We start from the raw sequence: 21,740 nt of genomic DNA on the forward strand, positions 1-21,740 counted from the left end.
TAATAGGTTAGTACTAGTTTTGTTTATAAACACTTTCTTTAAAAACAAATACAGTAGACTACGCCTATTATAAATTACTTTGGGACTAGATGAAACTGGTAACATTAAATGAAGTAAATAAATATGACTACAATCAGAAAATTCTGGTTTCATTAAACATTACAAGAATATTTTAAAATAATTATTATAATATTTTTTGGTTAAGAAATCAAGTTACACACTTCAGTCATACAGTTTGTCACACTTCAGTCATACAGTAATATTTGTCTGCTGTTCACTTTAACGTCAAGCAAAATGCCAGCAATTTAAATTATTTTAATGCAAGTTAATAACAATTGAACCAATGTTTAAAATACTGGTTAAGACTGAGGACAATAACTGATAACAAATAGCTATTATTAGCTACATGTTGAGGCTAATAACATGAAAGACTTTTAAAAAGGCCTATTTAAACAACAGTAATGATGATAATTTTTATTTTAATAAGAATTTTGTTAAAGTTTTGTGAAATATTTTAATTTGTATGTTTTGAAATTGCTAATTTTGATAACTTTATTCATGATTACAACATGCAACATCTATCATATAACAGATATTAAGATATTAAATTCTTACATACTTTGTTGAAACAATTTTAAAATATTCATCAATAAAAACTGAAAATCATATCAATAAAGCTGGAACCAGGATTTATATTTTTAATGGTATTATTGATAAAAGATGAATAGTAAGTAAGTAAATATACAATAAATTAGATTTATTAATTTTGATCAACAACACAAATGCTTGAACCATTAGCTCAAAAGAACAAGAGAAATTAAATAAAGAAACAAGTCTAAAAACAATGTTTAACTTCAATAATAATTTACATAATAAACTACTTCATTAAAAAGTTAAATGCTTAATAAAAATAAAATCAAATATAAAAGTTATTAAAAAAGAGTGAAGCAGCAATTAGAATTAATTTTGCAAATAGCATTTATAAAAATCCTTCAAAATAATATACTTTAGGGCAAATAGTTAAAATACAGTCAAAGCTGTCTTGAATCTCATGGGAACAAGAAAAAAAATCTGAGATAGGTATGTTGAGATATAGAAGTTCTACATAGTAAACAGTAATGGGTTTGATTAGAAGTACTGTACTTCATTAATAAAATATCAAGTGTGGTAGATACCAGTATTGAGTATAAATAAAACATTTTTGACACCTTCATAAAAATAGTTTATCAATAACTATTTCTGTTAAGTTATTTCAAAAAAGTTTTATTACTGATGCCTGACTTTCTTTGACCAACAAGACACAGAATCAGAGAAAAGTGGCATTAAGTGGTCCTACAGTATGTGCGCTGTCTTGCAAGAAATGTTTCTCAACTATAATTTATGCTATAAAAATGTAGTCGCTGAGCTTTGAATTTTTAATTGATACTTCAGTCCATAATTTGAGATTATAGAGGTTTTGGGAGAAAGTTATTTGAGATAAATATGAAAATATGTTGAATTTAGGCTAAAAATAAATTTTGAGACAGAGGTTTGAGATAAACAGGTTCAACTGTATATTTCTTTGAATTAGTACTTAGATTACTTATTTAAAATATTAACTGTATAGATGAAAATTCACATTTTATTTTATAGATACATGTTTTAATTTGAAATAGGCAGTTATTTAACTTCAAAAAATAAGGCAAAATTACACAAAGTATGAAGAGATAATATTGCCAATTAGCATATTAGTAATCAAGCAAAGAATACATATTTAACAATAAGTAATTTGAAAAACATGGCATATTAATCACATCAAAAACATTCATCTTGCAGGTGTAATAGAATAGAATACTAGTGTGTGAGAGAAAAGATGAATTAGTTAAACAAATGTGGAGAGATATACTATGACATCAGATGATAGTGTGAAAGACAGTCTGGCAAATTTCTGTTATTCTTTCACACCATTCTGTTATATCAGTCTATCTCCCCCTCACTTGTTTATCCTATTCCATCTTTCCTATGAACTAACATTCTTATTCTATCTTATCTTAATTGAAAATGATCCATTAACTAGATTGAAAATATTCACATTTCCACAAACTTATCTATTGTTAAATGTATATTGTTAGTATTATTATGTTAACTATAGTGACTCTTTCATTATTAATCATTTAAATGTCTCTTTTGGATAAAAATACGACTGGTATCATATGTAAAAGTAATACAGATGATATTTGGAAGGAAATATAGAATAAGAGAAAGACAGAATGTTAATAAAACTAGAATAAATGTCCATTTCTCAATAATGATTATAAACTGCAAGAAAGGGGACAGTTTATAAGACTATCTTTGCATTATAGTTTAAGAATTCCGAGTATGTTTACATATTTTAAAATATATCCCATATTAATTTTGTAGTATAAAGGAAACAAAGCAGTAACTTCTAAATGCCTAACAAGTAAAAAACTTATGAATATAATCATCACCCAATATCAAATTATGATAAAACAGTACAAAACATTTAAAGAAATAGTTTATGGTAATGAGACGAAAAAATCAAATTCAAAATATAGATAGAATTAAATATAGAACTACCACCAATAAATTTAAAAAAGGTGGACATACTCTCAAGTTACAACACAGTTATAATTGAAAATTAATTTGAAGACACAGTCTGTCCAAAATTTGGAACCACCATTTATTCACTTCTCGTGTTCCAGAATACAAACATTCGATACCTTTTACCTCTGTAGATATAAAGCTCGAAAATCCCAGAGCGGTAGGGACGGAAAGAAAAACAAAGGCATCTGTAAGATCTGCCGGTTCCAATTTTTGACTTTGTAATTTTAATTAGATATTTTTCAGTGTTTTTTAAAGAGACGTTTTTAAACTCGACAGCCAAGCAGCCTAAAAAGAAAGGTCAGATCGTCAAACGTTTGTATTCCAGAACACAAGAAGCAAATAAATGGCGGTTCCCAATTTCGGACAGACTGTCTTCTTTGAGTTAATTTTCATAAAATTGCCATCCAACAAAATTCTACAAGTTATAATTCTCATACGTGGTTTTCCTACACAATCACATACGCCAAACAGATGGAATCGCTTTTACCATTGCGAAACTAAAATTATTTATATAACGAATCAAAGATTAGCAGGAAAATAATGTCACATTTTTATTCACAATTTCAATTAAAATTCATCTATTCAATAATAATTATACAACAAAAGACAGCTCAAAAGGCAAATTTCATTATTACTTTTCCTCCTAACTTCTATAGAGTTTACAAAACTGTAGAGGAGTCAGTATATAACGTCTCATATAATTAATATTAATTTGCACGAACATTTAAATGTAATATTGAATATTTAATAAAATTATGAATAATTTATCGGGGGTTAAAAAAATATATCTGATTTACCAATTCTTCTTGTAATGTTTATATTTTAGTTCATTATGTTAAATGATACATGTAATCGTATCCGCACGAACGATGCAATTTCACTTTAATAACGATTCTTAAAGATCATGATACGAGGAAATCATCTCGTTTACTAAAAACAATTACAAACGGGTCAATTTTTGTTAATTTGCATGCGGATAAGCGAACGTACTACTTTTCCTCCAATTGGTAAATATCAGTTTACACTTAAAATTAAACTCTGAATCGGAAATTACATAATTACTTACCATTTTGAATTGTACTAATGTGTTTTAGTGTGACAGAAGAAAGTTCTACGTCCTTTTTTATTTCGTAAATCTAGATTCAATGCGACGAAATTTTTTAATGAATCCCTTCGCTACTACTTCATACGGGATCTCGCGGCCAACAGGAACGGATTCGATATTATAAAAAAAAATAAAAATAAAAATAATAATAATAATAAAAGTAATGGTTTTTATTTACGGTTAAAATAATATTTAAATTTTTATGTAGAAATATATTATTTCTTATTTTATAAAATAGTAATAGATAACACTTATAATATTCTCCAATTAAAATTACCAATTATCGTAATTTTTAAAAAAATAAGAAATAACTTTAAAAATATTAATAATTGTATTATTTAATTATATTATTTATTAATTTTTCATATTTATTTTTAATTTAATTTAATTTAATCGTAGTAAATATTAACCAATAATATTTGGTAACGAATGTTGTATAATGTATTACGAGATATGTTAAATTCACATTTAGATTTTGAAATATTTTTAAAAAATATATTTTAGATTTTATATATAAATTAATAAATATAATTTATATAGATAAATTAATTTTTATTAGTTTATTTAATAAATGTTTTTATATTTTTATTTTTTATTTTTAATAAAACGGTATTGTTTACTTTTAGTAAATAAAAATATAAATGTAACGTTATTGAAAAACAGCAAATAATGTTAAATAAAATTAAATTTAAAAAAAATAATATTTATATTATTAAAACATATGAATAAATTGTATTAATTAATAATCACCACCAGGGTATTCTCTTCTCGTTCTACGTCTACCATGGAGACTAGCGTGAGTATTTTGCTCGTTTTTCTATCCGATTTAATCTTTACAATAGTAGAAAAATATATGAAAATAATGTAAAGTTACAAATATAAGTTAATAGTTATAATGTTTTTTTCCTTAATTTTAGATTCTTTACAGCTACAAAAATAATTTTAGAGCAAACAAGATTTTGATTGCTGCTGCCTATAGTGGTTTCAAATTAGATGTTGTAGATGAACCACCAAAGTTTATATTTGGAGAAACAAATAAAAAGAAGGAATTTTTAGAAAAATTTCCAGTAGGAAAGGTAAAATTATGATTATTTCAAATTGTAAATTACATTTTTAAGTATGTTAAATGTCTTCGGATTTTTTACTGATAATAAAAATATAGATCATAAAAGACACGTAATATATACTAATATTTGAGCATCATTCGTTCTTTGGTAGTACTATAGAAGCTTTATAGCAGTGTTTAAGTCTGTGAGTTTTGTTGTAGAATGTTACAGTATTACAGGAAATGTAACAAATGCCATGTTTATCAAACTATGGTCCATGGTCTCGTCAGAGTCCATAAAGAGGTGAATCAAAAAGTTCTCTGGAAATGGGTCGGAAATGTCATGGCAGAGGTGAGCAACATTTGGAGATGGTCACGTGGCTGAGTGGTGTCGAAGTGAAATCATGTGACACATTGGCTGCGTTCAGCAGACTCAAAAGTTCCAGAGCTGTTCAGTATTTTTCTGCTGAATGTCCTCTACAGTAGCACTATTTTGGAACATGTTTGGTATTTTGGTGTCACATTTAGTAACGTCTTTCATCTATGATATCTATCACTACCTGATGGTGGCTGCTTTTTGTTCCAACGCATATATCACTTGTCATTCGGCAGATTGAACAGATTGGTAACAGCTACCGATTGAAACCCCTTTGCTCAGTTACAACTGTTGACTATGATGTATGCCTCTGCTGTCAGATGTGATAATCCATGAAGTTTAAACAGGCCAAATGATGCAGAGTCAGTATGCAGTTTTACGATTTTTTATTTATAGTTTTTTTGTGTGTGTCAGTGACAAAAAATTGTTTTTTTTTTTGCAGATGGCTATTAAATGTCGCTTTTCTTAAAAATTGAGAAAATGCTGCTATAAAGTTTCTATAGTATTACTTGTTCTTTAAAAATAAATTTTTAAAGCATTATAATTTAATATACAGTATGTATACAAGTACAGATTATAAATCTTGAAAATATCGATACATTTCTTGTGATCGATATTTTTACATCAATAGAAAAGATATTGGATTGCAGTTTTAGAAAAAATTGCCTGTTCTATTTCTCTTGCCAATTGAGTTGACATGATGATCCAATCTAAATTAAATGAGACAATATTGTGATATTTTTCATTCTTTGGAAACTGCCATTCTAGATCAATTGTTCACAAACTTCTGAGATGCTGGATGTAAAGGACAGAGTTACTAAGACCTGTGGACATCTTTAAAATTAAAAAACATTGCAGATTTCTATGTTATATATAAGCACTTGGTAACTACATAAATATGTAAACATTATCTTTTTAAACAAATAATTGTGGCACACTCCACTGGAAGGTTGATTCAGTAAATTGAAGCTGGGAAAAGATGAATGAAATGGCATTATTTTAAAAAGGCAACTCAAGATGTAAGGCGCATTTGAACAACCAGCTTTCTGTAACTTTTTATCAGCATAGCCACTACACAAGTAATAAATAACCAGACTGATTTGACAAAAATTACAATAACCAAAAATCCAGCAATAAATAAACACTAATCAATAAACTAACATTTTCAAACAATTTTATCAGCCATTGTCAGATTTACAATAAAATTAATAATGATTATAAAATAGAATTTACAAAACTTGAACTAAATAAACATTCACAGTATTTGATTGGATGTTGTCACAGACATAGCTGTCACTTATGTATTATAGAAGCTCTTGTGTTACTTCATAAACTAAATCTGAGTTTTGCATGAGACACACACACACACACACCTCAAAGCCCAATGTTTAATCATAAGCCAAACAACCATTTTGAATTGGGGTTATGATTAAACATTGGACTTTGAGATGTTGTGTATATAAATTTTATATTAATACTAATTGTCTGGAAAATTGTTGATATATCTAAGGGCATTTAATTGCCTTAAAGAGGAATATTCAGTAGTCTGGAAGTTTAAATGTGGGCTGATTACATACTTTGCAAGACAAAATAATGTCTCCCAAATAAACAGCATATTACAATCACTGCACTGGTAGAGCAAGCTGGCCTCTGACTACAAAGGCTTTTACTTATAATCCAGTGGCCAAGCGGTCTTCGTACCCTGAATGCTGGGAGTTTGGTTGTGGGTTTGCCCCTCACTCGGACAGGCTGGCCACGTGAAGTTTTCTCCACATCTGTAATGCCTAAATAGGGGCCAGTTTCCCTTAAAAGACCTCCCAGAAGGCACCCCCCCCCTAGGCAGATTGCCCAAGTGTTGCATTGCCATAACTAAACAAACAAACAAATTTATAATCCAACACCTTAGTTCTGTCATTTTTCATAGGAGGTATTCCTATGAAAAATGTCATCCTACTAGCTAACATTCTAGATTTACCTGTGTAAGAAGGTACACCATGGAATTAGTTATGATGATGATGGATAAGTACAAACCTTTGTGGTCAGAGACCAGCTTGCTCCATCATTGTAGTAATTGGACTGCAATTTTCAAAAATTGTAGAACTATAAATTTCCACTGGTGTCTGTCTGTCTGCTTTTCCTTAATCTTGAGAACAGAGTGAGATAGGTGAAAGTTAAGACCAGATATGGAGAGCTCCAGATTGGGACCTCCTGCCTTATTGGCAGGAGGTCCCAATTAAGTTTATGCAAACTTCCAGTGTGGACCAGAAGTCATGTCATTTTAATTCAAAACTTTTCTCCTGAATGGAGTTAGATGATCAGCATGACTTTTGTAACGGAAAAGTATGACATATAGGGGCAAGACCCTAGTAAAATTGAGAATATTGTGGTGAAAAATTGCAGTCTGGCATTGTGACTGTCATAATTAATAATAGCTTGATTGTTTTTTAATTTATGTATTTTGTCTTGCATAGCATGTAAACATTTGAACTTTTTGGAGCTGTGAAAAATCACTACAAACTTTTCAAACAACCCAATGGTATGATTTAAACAAATAAACTAGTGATGGGGATGATGACAAAATTTCTCTAGAGTTTGATACGATTCCGATTCTTTAGAATACTTTCTAAAGTTTAGTTTAGAAAAATTAACAATTTACATTATGAAGTACATTCGTTAATTAATAAACATCAAACTAAAGAATGGAAAACAATCGGGAAATCTAGAATCAATTTTTCAAAAGAAACATGAAAATTCTCCATTTATATGCGAATACACGTGCTTTTATTGTGTAATAAGGAATAAATTTGTAATGTTATTTCAGATAAAGTTAATATTGCAACACTAATTACAGCTAATTCCATTTTACTCATTGAACTATTCCATCATGTCACATAGGGTTGTCATCTTTGGAAACTGCTTCATTGGCTGATGCAATGAGAAAGTTGTTTTATCATAAGTAAACACACTTTAATATTAAAAATTTTCTTTTTTTCAATTAAAATATAATTTCGTTTACATTTTAAACTATTTTGCCAACTGCCAGCCTTGATTTGAAACTAGATATCCCAAAAGTTCAATGTTAAAAAGTTCAATTATAATTAAAAATTTTTAAAAACTGAAAAATTTATTAAACAAAAATTAATGAAATAATTAAATTTATTTATTTTTTTAGTAAACTTTTGTGCAAAACAACTCTAAAGCAATTTCTATACTTACATTGCAAAAGAAAAAAAGAGTTGTAATTAATTAAAAAATTGTAATTAAGGGTTCAAAAAATGCAGGCAAAATTAAATAAATAAAAATTATTAGAAATAATAATTAAAACTCTCACTTTTACACCAAAAATAAAATCTAATTAATTAAAATTAAAATCAAATCAATTGGAAATTAAAGCAGTGTTTATATACAGAATACAGATTGCAAGCCCAAAGCTGGCCGGATTGCAATTCTAAAGTCACCTATATTTCCTAAAATGGGGACAGTTAGAACCGACTGAGTGCAATCTCTCATTTCTCTGACTACATCAGCAGTTCCCAACCTTTTTTTGACCAGGGACCACTTTGATTTTGTTGTTGTTAGCAGGGACAACAAGGTTTAAAAAAAATAAACTGTGTCAATCTAAAAATAAACTTTAATCAAAACTTTTAACATAAGTAATCATTAAACTCGAGTAACATGCTTTAGTAACAACATTTTTAGTAAAAATTAAATTCAGTTTGTATCAATGTGGGAATAATAATTTAAAATGAATAAAAGTTTTAAATCTTTCATGGACCACTGGTTGGGAACCACTAGACTACATGAAAGAAAAGTCCACCATGACAGATGACACCTTGCCACTACTCTCTGCTTGTCAGCATGAAAGTTTTCAATAAGTTTAATATTTAATTGTTAATATTGTAATTTTAATCTTTGAAATGAAACTGAAACAATTAATTTTCTTATAAAATGCGGAAGAATCATTTTTAAGAATCAGAAATAATGACAAGATTTTCTCGATTCTGATTCCTGGAAATGTTCGCTATTTCTGATTCTGATTAAACATCCCATCACTAAATTAAATGTAATAAAAAAAATATTAAAGGGTTAATTGTAAGTAAGTAATCATTTGTAAAAATGATGAACAAAATACAGTGGTATCTTGGTACTCGAACTGTTCCCAACTGGAAAAATTTGGTATTCAAACACAAATTCTGGAAAAAATCGCTCGGTACTCGACTGAACAGACATGACCTGGTAGACCAAATTATTGATTAATAACATGTTTTTATTTTGTCGTCCATAGAAGATTATGTTAAAAATAAAAAATGAAGACATTGCTGATATTTCTGTTTAAGATCAACAAAAACCTCAGATGACAACAATACTTTTAAAAAAGAAAATGCCCTTGTTTAACTAAAATTGATATTAACAGTACTTTTTATTGTGATTGTTAATTGTTGATTACTTTATTAAACATATTTCTCTTAGCAACAAAAAAGAATGGTATATTTTTGTTAACTTCTGGAATGTAACCTGTTGTTTTGTATTAACACAGCACTTTTTTGAAACATATACATATCTACTATATTATACAAGGGATACCTGTATATGTCCATAGTGGTCGAACTGAAATGTGCAAACTACATATATCTCTTCTAGACTCTTATGCTGCTTTTTCACTTAGTCTTATTTTGAAGTGATTTAATTTGCCTTTGTTACTGTTTGTGTTCAGTAAAATTGCCTTCAAGTACTGGGACAATGTATATTTTCGTGTAGTAAATGTGCCATGCAAAATTATGGGTGCCAGTTGTCATGCAGCACCCATAATTCCAAATATATAAATCATCATATTTCTACCATTGTTCTTAGCACTACATACAATGTGGTGAGGAAATTTCAAAAAGGTGCAAGAAAAATAAAATAAATAGCAAATACTAGATGATCTGATATTGCTGCTGAAAAACTGTTGGAAATATCAGATTCCATTCTATCTTTATGACAAAAAAGACCCAAAATATAGAAATGAGAATGTATAAAAACAGAAGTATGAAAGCAAATGGTTTTAAATAGTGGCAGCTCAGGTAAGACATTAGTATTAAATGTTAAAAAATTAATTTCTAAAATTGAAAAACTGAAACTTCATTTTATGTTGAAAGTTTTGCTGCCATTCTAAAAAAAATTTCATAATTTATTGCAAATTGTCTTTCACTTCGTGCGAATTGTGTAGGCATGTAGGGTAGTGATTGTATCGCTCTGAATTATCAGATGATTGTGATTCAATCACTTAGTGAAGTGAAGAGCTAGCATTACTGTGACTTCGTAAACTTAGTGGTATTTCGGAACTCAAACACAGAATTTGGGCGTTTTTTTCGGGGAAATTTTATCCCAAAAATCGGACTTGGGCTTTTCTTAGAACTCAAACACAAACGAAAATGGCCACACTGTATTGGTATGCATGATAGGGCAGTGTTGCCAAGTTGGGTTAATTTTTTATATTTGGCTACAAATAATGAACATTTTTTCCTTTTCTAAATCAGTTGATATGAGTTTGTGACATGTATTGAATGAGCCCAGCCATGCTTCCTTATGGGAAAAATTTGCTTTGGAAATTGAACATTCTCTAGGAATGAATTCTATTTGAGTTTGTGAGATACCACTTTAATTTACTTACAGGTTCCTATGCACCTGGAAAGTTGGAAAAAATCAGGAATTTTCATTAGTGTTCAGAAAAGTCAGGGAATTTGCCTCCTTTGTTGCCTTTTTTCCCTGACAATATGCTTGATTAAGTATAGCTGAATACAGACAGTAAGAAGTAATGTGAAGCCAACAACTTATGAAAAAGGGTTGCAAAATATTTTCAGGACCAAAAATTTACAAAGGATAAAAAATGATAAATTAAACGGTATTATTTATCATTTTTCATTTTAATAATTTTTATTGTGTAATAAAACAACTTCTGATATTTTTTCCAGTTTATTAATTTTATAAAGTTCAGGAAATTCATTAAGGGATAAATTGAATAAATATATACTTTTGTGCATGGATTATACAGGATTTGTTAACGAACAATAAATAAATGTTTTACATTAAAGTAGTTTATTTTTAGTTTTAATAATTTGGAAATTAGAAAAATAAGTAATTAAAAAGTTGGAGAAGTAATACATATGTGCATAGTAAGTCAAATGTGGTTTTATTTTATCAATGAGGACATGAGGGTCGGGGAATTTGTACAAAGTTGGTCGGGGGAAGTCAGGGATTTTAAAACAAAATTTTGAGTAGGAACCCTGTACTTTTAAACTTGAGACATAATACTTACACATGAAATATTTTTGTAAGTTTGCTGACTATTATGTAGTATGATATACATATGGATTGTAAGCATAACTCTCAGCTTGAACTTTATCATACCTACCCAAACTTATGCATTCTTAACCTAGCATATCATATTTGCTATAGAATAATAACTGCTGTATATGTAATGTAAAGAAAGCCCTGTGTGTGGTGATGTAATGGCCAAATTTTTATACTGGGAGATTGGAAAGCTGTAGAAAGAGTGATATAAGACAGTATATCAAATTTATAAAACACGGAAAAGAGCTCACTGGGACCTTTATATGTAAATTCCAAATAGATAGTACAATAGAATCTCATTTTAATAGATTGCAGAATAACAGATTTTTTTTCTGGGTCCATCTATTGTAAACTTTATGTATTTTCAAAATTTAGTTAATATTTGTTGAGTTTGATGATATCTGGAATATGCATAATTGAAGAATTTTACAACGAAGTCAACAGAAAGCTTATTATTTTTTCAAGCTGGTACAAATTGATAATAGGGGCTAGCATCAGGCTTCTATAGAAGATTTAGCTGAACTTTTGTAGTCTGGGATGCTTTTTGAAAGAAATGTTCTTGAACAAGCTCTATTTCAACTAACTAAACCATCTGTTTTTCTACTATGTCATCAACCAATGTTATTAACATACAGACACTTAATAAATTTAATACGCATAATAATTTATTGCTTTGTTTCAAGTCATGTTGACTGTTTTCTTTGTTTGTCATGATGTTGTGCATCACAAATTCCTTCTGTTAACAAAAAATATTATTTGAGCATTTGCATCGTTTGTGTGAAGCAATTTGTTGAAAACAATTTGATTTGTGGTGAGAAAACCCATGGATTTTGTACCATGCTAATGCACCTCCTGTCAATGCTGTTATTCGTGAAAATTTGACTAAAAATTTAGTGCATATGGTTCTGCATGCTCTGTTTCATTGATGTGGCAATGTGGGACCTTTTCCTGTTTCCTTGACTAAAATTTCTGTCAGACTTGTTATTTGTTTTATAAAATTTCTGTTTCGTGGTCATGGATTTGAGTCAATCGATGCCATAAAATAAAATTCGCTAAGAGTCCTGAGGGTTTCACAAAAACAACTTTAAAGCATGTTTCAAGGATTAGGAAAATCATTTGCATAAGTGTATTATAGGGGGAGAGGATTACATTGAAGGGCTAAGTTGAAATAAATTTTGACAAATAAATTCAAATGTTGCTTTTTATTGAACCATTCCCAGTATGTTTTGATCATGGGTACAGTAGAATCTCATTTTAATGGATCACTCATACTGCTGAAAATCATCTGTTGTACTGAGAATTCGCTATATCGTGAACAATGGATGATTTTTGACTGACTTTGACATGGTCTTTTCAGTCTTGCTTCACCTTTCGAGTGCCATTCACTTGATTGTTGATCTGTTTTGGTGTCAAAAGTGTAGTACCATGTTTCAAGAATGATTTACCTTGAGAAAGCATTTCCTCAGCCACTTGAGCATGTTCATCAGTTGAAGTGGATGGTCTACCAGATCATGGTTCATCTTGGATGCATTTTCTGCCCTTGTTGAACATCATGTACCAATCAAAAACAAGAGTTTTTGGTAGACCATCATCACTAAAGCAACATTTCATGACAGTAATTATCTTGCAAAAACAATTGATGCATGTTCTTTGCTCAATTACACTCAACAGTTTGAAAAATTGCTGATGCGAAAATTCTTTACACACAAAACAAGTGTTTATTTGCAAAGGAAAACAGACTGACATACAGCTTGCTGCTAGATACCAGTGAAAGTTGAACCAAATGATGACTGTGCCTTCTTGCATGCAAGCAGTTTAAATGAACCATTCCTGATACTTTTTGATCACAGTAGTATATAGAAATAAAATTACATTTTATATTCTTAATAGTATTTATCTTACCTTGAATATTTGAAATTATATAGATATTTAAGAAACTTTGAGAAATTGCACTCAATTATTTATCACTGCCGTTAGGTATCAATTCCAGCATTAAAATTATTAACATATTTTTTGCCAGTTGACTCAATTTTGCATCATGTGACCTTAATTGATGCAGAATTGTCAACTGGCAGAGAATGTGTTAAACAGTGTAAATTTGTTTACAATATTCTAAGAATTTTTTTTATTCTTTAAATTTTAGAATATGTAAATAATTACAGGTACCAGCATTGCATGATAAGACTGGATGTACTATTTTTGAAAGTAATGCAATTGCCCATTTTGGTAAGTGTTTGTTTTTTTGTTTTTTTTAAATAATAATTCAAATAAATAAACTACCTTTGATTTTCCGACATATCTCATCTTTCATAGATTTGATATGTAACCAAACAAAGGAAGAGAAATGTCTTCTTTATTCTTTATTATTTAGTTTACTTTAGATAATAGCTATAGAATTAAATTATATTTTATATATATGATATAAAGAAGCAACAGTTTACGAAAGTGTCATTTTGAATATTGAGAATTTTAGCTAGGAAAATGTTACGAAGAAATAGAAAAGCAATAATTTAGATACAATAATCCTACTCAAATATGGGACTTTCCAAAAATTCTTGAAACAGTATTGTGCCATCATATATATTTCTCAGAATATCATTTTAAGCATTAAATGTCTAAATTTAGTATCTCAGATACATTGAAGATTTATCTGTAATGGAAATGTGCCTAGTATATTGGACTTTGGTTTGAAAATTTTGATTTCATTCAATATCGGCTTTATATATGGTAAGTTTTAATATATATTTTGATGTATTTAACAAAACTTAATAGTGTTATAATAAGAGATTGATTAAATACAGTATTAAGCACTTTGAATGAACAAATCAAGGCAACCAAATTATTTGATCAAATGATCATGTAACGATGTTTACAATTTGTAAAAGTTTTAAGTAAATTTTACATGAATATTTTAGTTTATGCAATATTCTTTTTTTAATTTTAATAAATTTAATAATGCAACTTTTTAAGGGATGATAACATCCAGTATTTACAATGAAATAAGCCTATTTTCTTCATATTTGTGGAAATAGTAACAACAAAATATAGAAATTTTTATTCAATTATTGTGTTTTAATTTTAACTTAGGAACTTATAGAAATGAATACATAATAATAGTAAATTAGCATGAAACTGTTGATATTGACAGTTTGATTCAATTAAAATAAATCAATGCACTCATTTAAAATTTGTCATTCTACACAAAAATCGTCAGTACAGCAAGTGTTTTCTGAGTTCATTTGTAGATAATTTGTGTCTGCCTGTTCTCCAGTGCTGTGAGACTTATTTGAACTTTTCATCTGTGTTCCATGGTGGAAATTTAGCATTCTTAAGACTGACCAACTTCAATTGGCAGGAGATTTGGATTAAGAGTGAGGTAGTAGCAGCCTTCATCTAAATAATTCTGTAAAGATCTAAACAGATAATGATTTAAGGGTGCCAAATCCGGAGAATATGATGGATGAAGCAAAACTCCACTGCAATTCTTATTATTTCTAGGGTTACTTTGGCCTTGCATTGTCATGATGCAGTATTCTGCCCTTGCAGTTTACTAGTGCCTGTCTTCTGTCTTTTAATGCTTTGCTTAAATAGTGTAATCGTTCATAATATGCATTGGCACTTATTTTTTGTATGGATCTAGTAGTTCATAATACACCATTCCCTTCACATCTCATCATATGCACAACACTACTTTTTTGGGTGCAGTCCACTTTTAGGTGTGGATGTTCAGGGCTCTGTTGGATTTAGCCAAGATTGGTTTCATTAAATATTAGTGTATAATATCCATTTTTTGTCTCCAGTAATTACTCAATCTAAAAATGGATCTCTCTTTTGACAATGAATAATAATCCAGCAATACTTAGTTGTTGTGTGAGATCAGTTTCCATCAACTCAAACAGAACCCACACATCTAACTTAGGAACTTTTCTAAGCCTTTTAAGGTGGTTGCATGTGCTCTTTTGGCTTACATTTAGTTTTATAGCTAATCTCCTTGTGGTAGTTCTTGGATTGGCTTCAACCAGAGCTTTTAGTTCATTGCTATTGACTGTGATCAGCTGACTGGAGTGCTCATCATCTTTTAACTTAAAATCTCCCTTCCAAGACTTAACAAACCAAAATTGAGCTTTTCTCACCTTTATAGTGTCAGTGCCATAAACTTTGCAAATTTTTAATGTTGCATTTAAGCTTATTTGGAAATGAAAAAGCAAAATGTACCTCAAATGGATGTTACTAACTAAAATGGAACTAAAATGTTTACAAAATAAAATTAAAACTATTCAAATCAGTTCAACAGACTGGTAACATGTTCCCACAATGAAAATCCAAAAGTTACACTTCAGAGAAAATTGAATGCTATTGTCCAATTAAATATTTTTACAATAAAAAAACACGATGACTTATTACTAGTGATGTAACGAATAGTATATTCGACCTCAACCGAATACCGAATATTCGGCTAGGAGCGTGGCCGAATACCGAATATTCGGCCAAACTATTCGGCTTGATTAACGCACGAACGAAAATTGGCGCGCAAACCGCATTATGGCAAAGATCGCGCACCGTGCTCTCTATTGGCCCGCTGTCACTACGATTTTTTCTTCCATTAGGTCTAAATTATTTAAATTAATTAAAGTTAATATGAGATGGAGCCTAAGCCTAACGTCTACCTCTAGTGCCAAATTGGTTTATAATTTATGTAATAGCCGTAAATAGCCTGCTATGATTCGGCAGTTGTTGGTATTTAGATGTAAGTTATAACTTATAAGTTATTTTATTTGCGATCGATCATTTTAACTCTTTAATTAAACACTAAAATTTTGTTTTTACTACGTATTTGTAGACTGAATAGTACCCTAAGGATATACTTTAGTGGTGACATAATATGGTCTAGTTTCTCCCCAGTTGTGGAACAGTTCAAATATATTATTGGGGAGTTTCTATTTGTGATATTTTGTTGCTATTGTTTTTGTCAATAGTTTAAAAATTAACATGATTTCAATTGTATCAGGTCAGTCCAAAAGTTCGTGCGCATTTTGGCGAAATTTTTAAATGGTGTAAATAAAACACAATTTAACATTTTAATCTATGATATATTTTCCTCCGCTATCTACAATATTTCGCCATCTTTCTGGTAGCTTTTTTATTCCATTGGTGTAAAAAGATTCTGGTTTTGAAGCAAAAAAACTTCTGAGTTCATTTCGTATATCCTGTTCAGAATTGAACTTTTTGCCTTGGCAAAAATTTTGTAAAGCACGAAATAACTGAAAATCACTTGGGGCAATATCCGGGGAGTATGCAGGATGCGGCAAAAGCTCCCAATTCAGTTCATTAATTTTTTGCAACGTTGTTCGAGCCGTATGTGGTCTAGCATTATCATGGTGGAACAACACTTTTTTCATATTCACCAATCGCGGGCGTTTTTTAATCAATTCTGAATTTAAACGGCAAAGTTGTTCACTGTATACATCTGCATTAATGGTTTTATTTGGTTCTAACAATTCATAATAAATGACACCATACATATCCCACCACATACTTAGCAGAACCTTTTTGGGATGTAAAGACGCCTTTGGTGTTGGAATTGGCTGCTTATCTTTGTCTGTCCACTGTCTTTTTCTGGTGACGTTATCATAAACAATCCATTTTTCGTCACCTGTTACCAAACGGTCTAAAAATGGCTCTCTTTCAAAGCGCGATAGAAGGGAAATGCAGATGTTTACTCGCTGCTGGCAATTGGCTTCGGACAGCTTGTGCGGTACCCACTTTCCAAGCTTGGATACTTTTCCAATCTCCTTTAAATGGCGAAAGACTGTCCCATGAGATGAATGCATCTTTTCAGCGATCTGATCCACTGTTAAATGTGGCTCTGAATCCACAAGATTTTTAAGAACGTCGTTATCAAAATCGCTAGGATGTCCTGAACGGGATTCATCATTAATGTTGCTTTTTCCAAGTTTAAATTTTTCAAACCATTTCTGGGCAGTCCTTACACTAATAGTATGTGCACCATGTACACTATTAATTTTTATTGCTGCAGATCTGGCAGTTTCACCACTCGAAAAGAAAAAATATAACACAGCACGTTTATATGCGTTATCGATATTCATTTTTTATCGGTACTAGTATGCGTCTGATCTTTACGAAATTTGGTGACAAACTGACGAATACATCATTCAAGCGATGACAAGTTTCAACAGGTTCGGAATCTTATCGATCTGGTAATGAGTTATCGCGAATCCCATACATGCTACTAATGCGCACGAACTTTTGGACTGACCTGATATATAATGAAAAATGCTCATTCTTTGCTTTATATATAAAATAAATTATATATTAGTTACTCATCTTCTAGAAATACATAAATAATTCTTTCATTAAATACGATAAGTTTCAATAAAATGTTTCGTAACTCATTTTAAAATATCGTAGAAATATTAAAATATACGCGAATACGAATATGACATAATTAACTAAACAACATCATTAATGTCCGATACATTCTAACCTACACGCCATCAATGCCATAAGATATCGGGCTAGATAAAGGCTATAATATTATTTAACTACGAAATAATTTAATACTAGAGTTAGATGCCATTTCTTATTAACTTTAATAATTATAATTTAATGTTCAGCATTAATAAAAGTTACCAAAATGATTAATTTACTGTGTTTTTGTTATTTCTTACTCCTGTGTTTAGGTATTCGGTATTCGGCCGAATAGTGATTTAAATATTTGGTATTCGGCCAAATAGTGAAAAATAGGTCGAATACCGGGTAGTAACCGAATATTCGTTACATCACTACTTATTACTCAACCCAATACTATTAGTTAATCTATGTAGTAGTTGGAATTTCTTCAAAGCACATTTGTGAAAAGTTCAAAAGCTATGGTAGGAGAAATGGGAAGTAAGGAGTGACTGTTCACAGCATTTGTTTTTATTTGTTTAAGTGGCATTGTGTCTGTTTTACTATGTTATGCTGTTAGTGATTTTTATAGCAAAATTTTGGTTTAATATCATGAGCTTGTTCTTATTACAATAGGTTCAATAATTTGCTTATTTTCATTATTGTTCTGTTTATTAATATTACAAGATAGTTACATAACATTTTTATTGCTGTATATTCTATATTAAAGAAAATGTAATTTGTATACAGTTCTTAATAGGAAGTAAACATTTATTCATTGCCTTATTTCTTTTAAACATATCCTTTAATGACCTCATTAAATGTTAGTAATATTTGTGTATATAATAATGTAATATTCCTCATACTATATAGAATGATAACTTGGAATAGAGTTGATTACAATAAACTGCAATCAGTAATACAAATTGTCCATAAAGTCCATGTACAGTTTAAAAAATTTATAACTTTATTAGTATTTGTGATAGAAAAAATCTGTAAAAAGTATTAGAAAGCTTAATATACCTAGTTTTAAATAAAATTAGGATTGGAAGAGGTGGACCATTTTCTTGGCCTCCACATTTGCCAGACTTGACTCTATTAGATTTTTTTATGGGGACATATGAAAACCTTGTTGTATGCAATCAAGCCTTAATCGTTAGAAAGATTTGAAAGCTAAAATAACTAATGTGATTTCAGACATCGCTGTAAATCAATTGGCAAATGTTTTTAGAGAACTACAAAATTGTATTACCCTTTGTATTACTAAAGACAGTGGACATGTGGAACCTCAATAAAGCAATAAAAAAATATATAGATTTTCTTATTTCCGATACATTCTACATAATTTCTCTATCACAAATACTAATAAAGTTATAAATTCTTTAAATTGCACACGGACTTTATGGATACCCCGTATATCACTTGACCTCTAAGGTGTACAATATTCATAAGACCTCACGATTTAAAAATTTAAATAATTTATATTTTGATTTGTTCTGAAAGTAGATTTTTTAAAAAATGTGCAAATTTTAATTGTGCATTAAAAATTGCACAATTCAAACAATTATTGCAACAGTGTCACAATAATTGTTTGATTTTTTTTAACTTTGGAGTTCATTATAATGATCACTTTTGTTCATAAAAGGTTGAAATTTTATTACGTTAAATTGAAACATTTTTACATTAAGATGCATAGTAAATTGACAGGGGATTAAAAATTTGTTAAACCAGTATTTTTTTACATTTTTCTGCAGTCAGTTTTCTACTGTAGCAAAACAACTTAATAAAATTAAAACATTGACATAGAAATTTTCTTTTGGTAACAAACTCTGAAGAAAATTAGCAGCCAACATGATAAACAATTAAAAAATATAATTAAAATAAAAATTTTTTTGGTGAATGTAATCTTAATCTTAATTAACTCTTTTAACTAACAAATAATCCCCAAAACATAACCTAATAAGATAAAGAATGTAAGAAATTTAATAACATATATAAAATGTTACAAATAACAGATAATGTGTACTTTTCATTATATGTTACTGAGATATTACTTCTTAAACTCATAAATGTTGTCATTTTTATTAATAATGAATTTGAAAATTAAATTCTAGTTGGAAATGAACAGCTGAGAGGATCAACTGTTTTGACACAAACTCTAATTTTGCAATGGATTAATTTTGCTGATAATGAAATTCTACCTCCTGCATGCACCTGGCTCTTTCCATGTCTAGGTATTATGCAATATAATAAACAGGTATTGATTTTCTTACTTATTTGTAAATTAAACAAACGCTTGGCAGTTAAAATTTAATAAAATTGCATATTTTGCAGGCAACTGAACGTGCAAAAGAAGATATTAAGAATGTATTAAAAATATTGAATGATCATTTACTTACTAGGACTTACCTTGTAGGAGAAAATATCACACAAGCTGATATTACAGTAGCATGTACCCTTCTTCCACTTTATCAACAGGTAATGCATTTTTATTAAGATTTGATAATTGACAGAAATATTAGTTATATTTTGTTAGATATTAACTATAAGTAGACACATAAGCAATAAGTTTGTCTACAGTATGACGTATGTTTAACAGTGAATTAAAATATGCTTCTACAAAAACTCTAGAACAGAAATGGTTGTCTTGAGAGCTTTACTGTATTTATGAAAAGAAAAGAATTTTCAAGATAAGCATTCATTATCAAGTTATTGATAAATCTGAAGATGAAATACAATATAAAATTTTTTTCTAATAATTTATGATATCCTGATAGTGATTTTGTTTTTAAGTTTTAAATATTTTCTATGTTTTTATTAAGAAACAGAATTATGTTCAACATAATGATGATGGAATAGAAACATTAGGTAGAAAGTTGTCTTCAAATTTATTATATATATAATATATTTTAGAATTCTAACATAAAATTTTCAGTGTATCTCAGTATTTTTATGTACTATAAAGTTAATTATATGTACAGGTGCTCCCCTACTTACGAACAGCTTAGGTTCCTGAGTGAGGTTTTGTCGTAGGTCGAAAAATAAATAAGAAAGTACATTTGTATACAGAATAACCATGTATTGTTAGTGCATGATCCTTCAATTTACAGTTCATTAACCCAACTTCATCAGGACTGGCATAATGCCATTTATCAAATATGTTGCCTTATTGGGCAGTGGGATTTTTTTCCCGGACAGTTATTTTACATGTCTTCGCACATAAAACTGTACTAACCCACCTTTTATGATTGTTTAGCATGCTATTTCAATTTTTCCACACTATTCCTACCCTTGGTTGGCTTCAAACAAGAACACACATTCTTACTTTGTACATTTTATTGTATTTAAATACAGGCATACTCTAATTATCAAAGTACAGTACATGAACAGTATTATATTGTAGCTGTTTCTGTGATGATTATTGGTTCTAGGTGTGCTAAATATTTTCCTTTTCATATCAAACCTATGCACTAACGTCTTTCGAAAAATCATACACAAACTAACTGGTTTTATCTGGTATATCATGTCACTTTTATCTTCATCTGTTTCCACAATGTTTATATTATATTGAAAGTTGTTGATTATGGTGGTAAAGAACAATGCACTGATAATCCCCCAATGACGAGCTAGATGTGCCAGCTTATCAGGTTTGCTGGCATTCCAAATTCTGGGTTAACAGAATTTTACTATATTTAATAGAATACATTATGTTTATTTACTTGCTCTTAGTAGCAGGAGTTTCAAAAAATGCAGTTCTCCCCTTTCTTTCTTTCTTTACCTAACACACACACACAGTTCTATGATATCTAGTTTAGTTTCTACAATAATAATGACATTTCTTGCATTTATCTCCATTGCTAAATTTACTA

General features: G+C 29.5%; 2 protein-coding genes across 2 annotated transcripts in view; one reads left to right on the top strand and one right to left on the bottom strand.

Moving 5' to 3' along the window:
• Positions 1-3,833, bottom strand: part of LOC136989623 (calcineurin subunit B type 1) — a 40,036-nt gene extending 36,203 nt beyond the window's left edge. The window contains exon 1 of the mRNA XM_067287846.1: positions 3,671-3,833. Coding sequence (XP_067143947.1) covers positions 3,671-3,673 — 3 coding nt within the window. The 5' untranslated portion in view covers positions 3,674-3,833. The remainder of the gene's footprint in view (positions 1-3,670) is intronic.
• A 634-nt stretch (positions 3,834-4,467) lies between these two features.
• The window catches only part of eEF1gamma (elongation factor 1-gamma), a 29,110-nt gene continuing 11,837 nt past the window's right edge, over positions 4,468-21,740 (top strand). The window contains exons 1-5 of the mRNA XM_067287821.1: positions 4,468-4,505; positions 4,627-4,785; positions 13,626-13,689; positions 19,986-20,128; positions 20,206-20,349. Of these exons, the coding sequence (XP_067143922.1) occupies positions 4,494-4,505; positions 4,627-4,785; positions 13,626-13,689; positions 19,986-20,128; positions 20,206-20,349 (522 nt within the window). The 5' untranslated portion in view covers positions 4,468-4,493. The remainder of the gene's footprint in view (positions 4,506-4,626; positions 4,786-13,625; positions 13,690-19,985; positions 20,129-20,205; positions 20,350-21,740) is intronic.

The sequence above is a fragment of the Centruroides vittatus genome, unplaced genomic scaffold, assembly GCF_030686945.1.
Source record: "Centruroides vittatus isolate TY-2023 unplaced genomic scaffold, ASM3068694v2 scaffold_712, whole genome shotgun sequence".
In the NCBI taxonomy this organism is placed as follows: Eukaryota; Metazoa; Arthropoda; class Arachnida; order Scorpiones; family Buthidae; genus Centruroides; species Centruroides vittatus.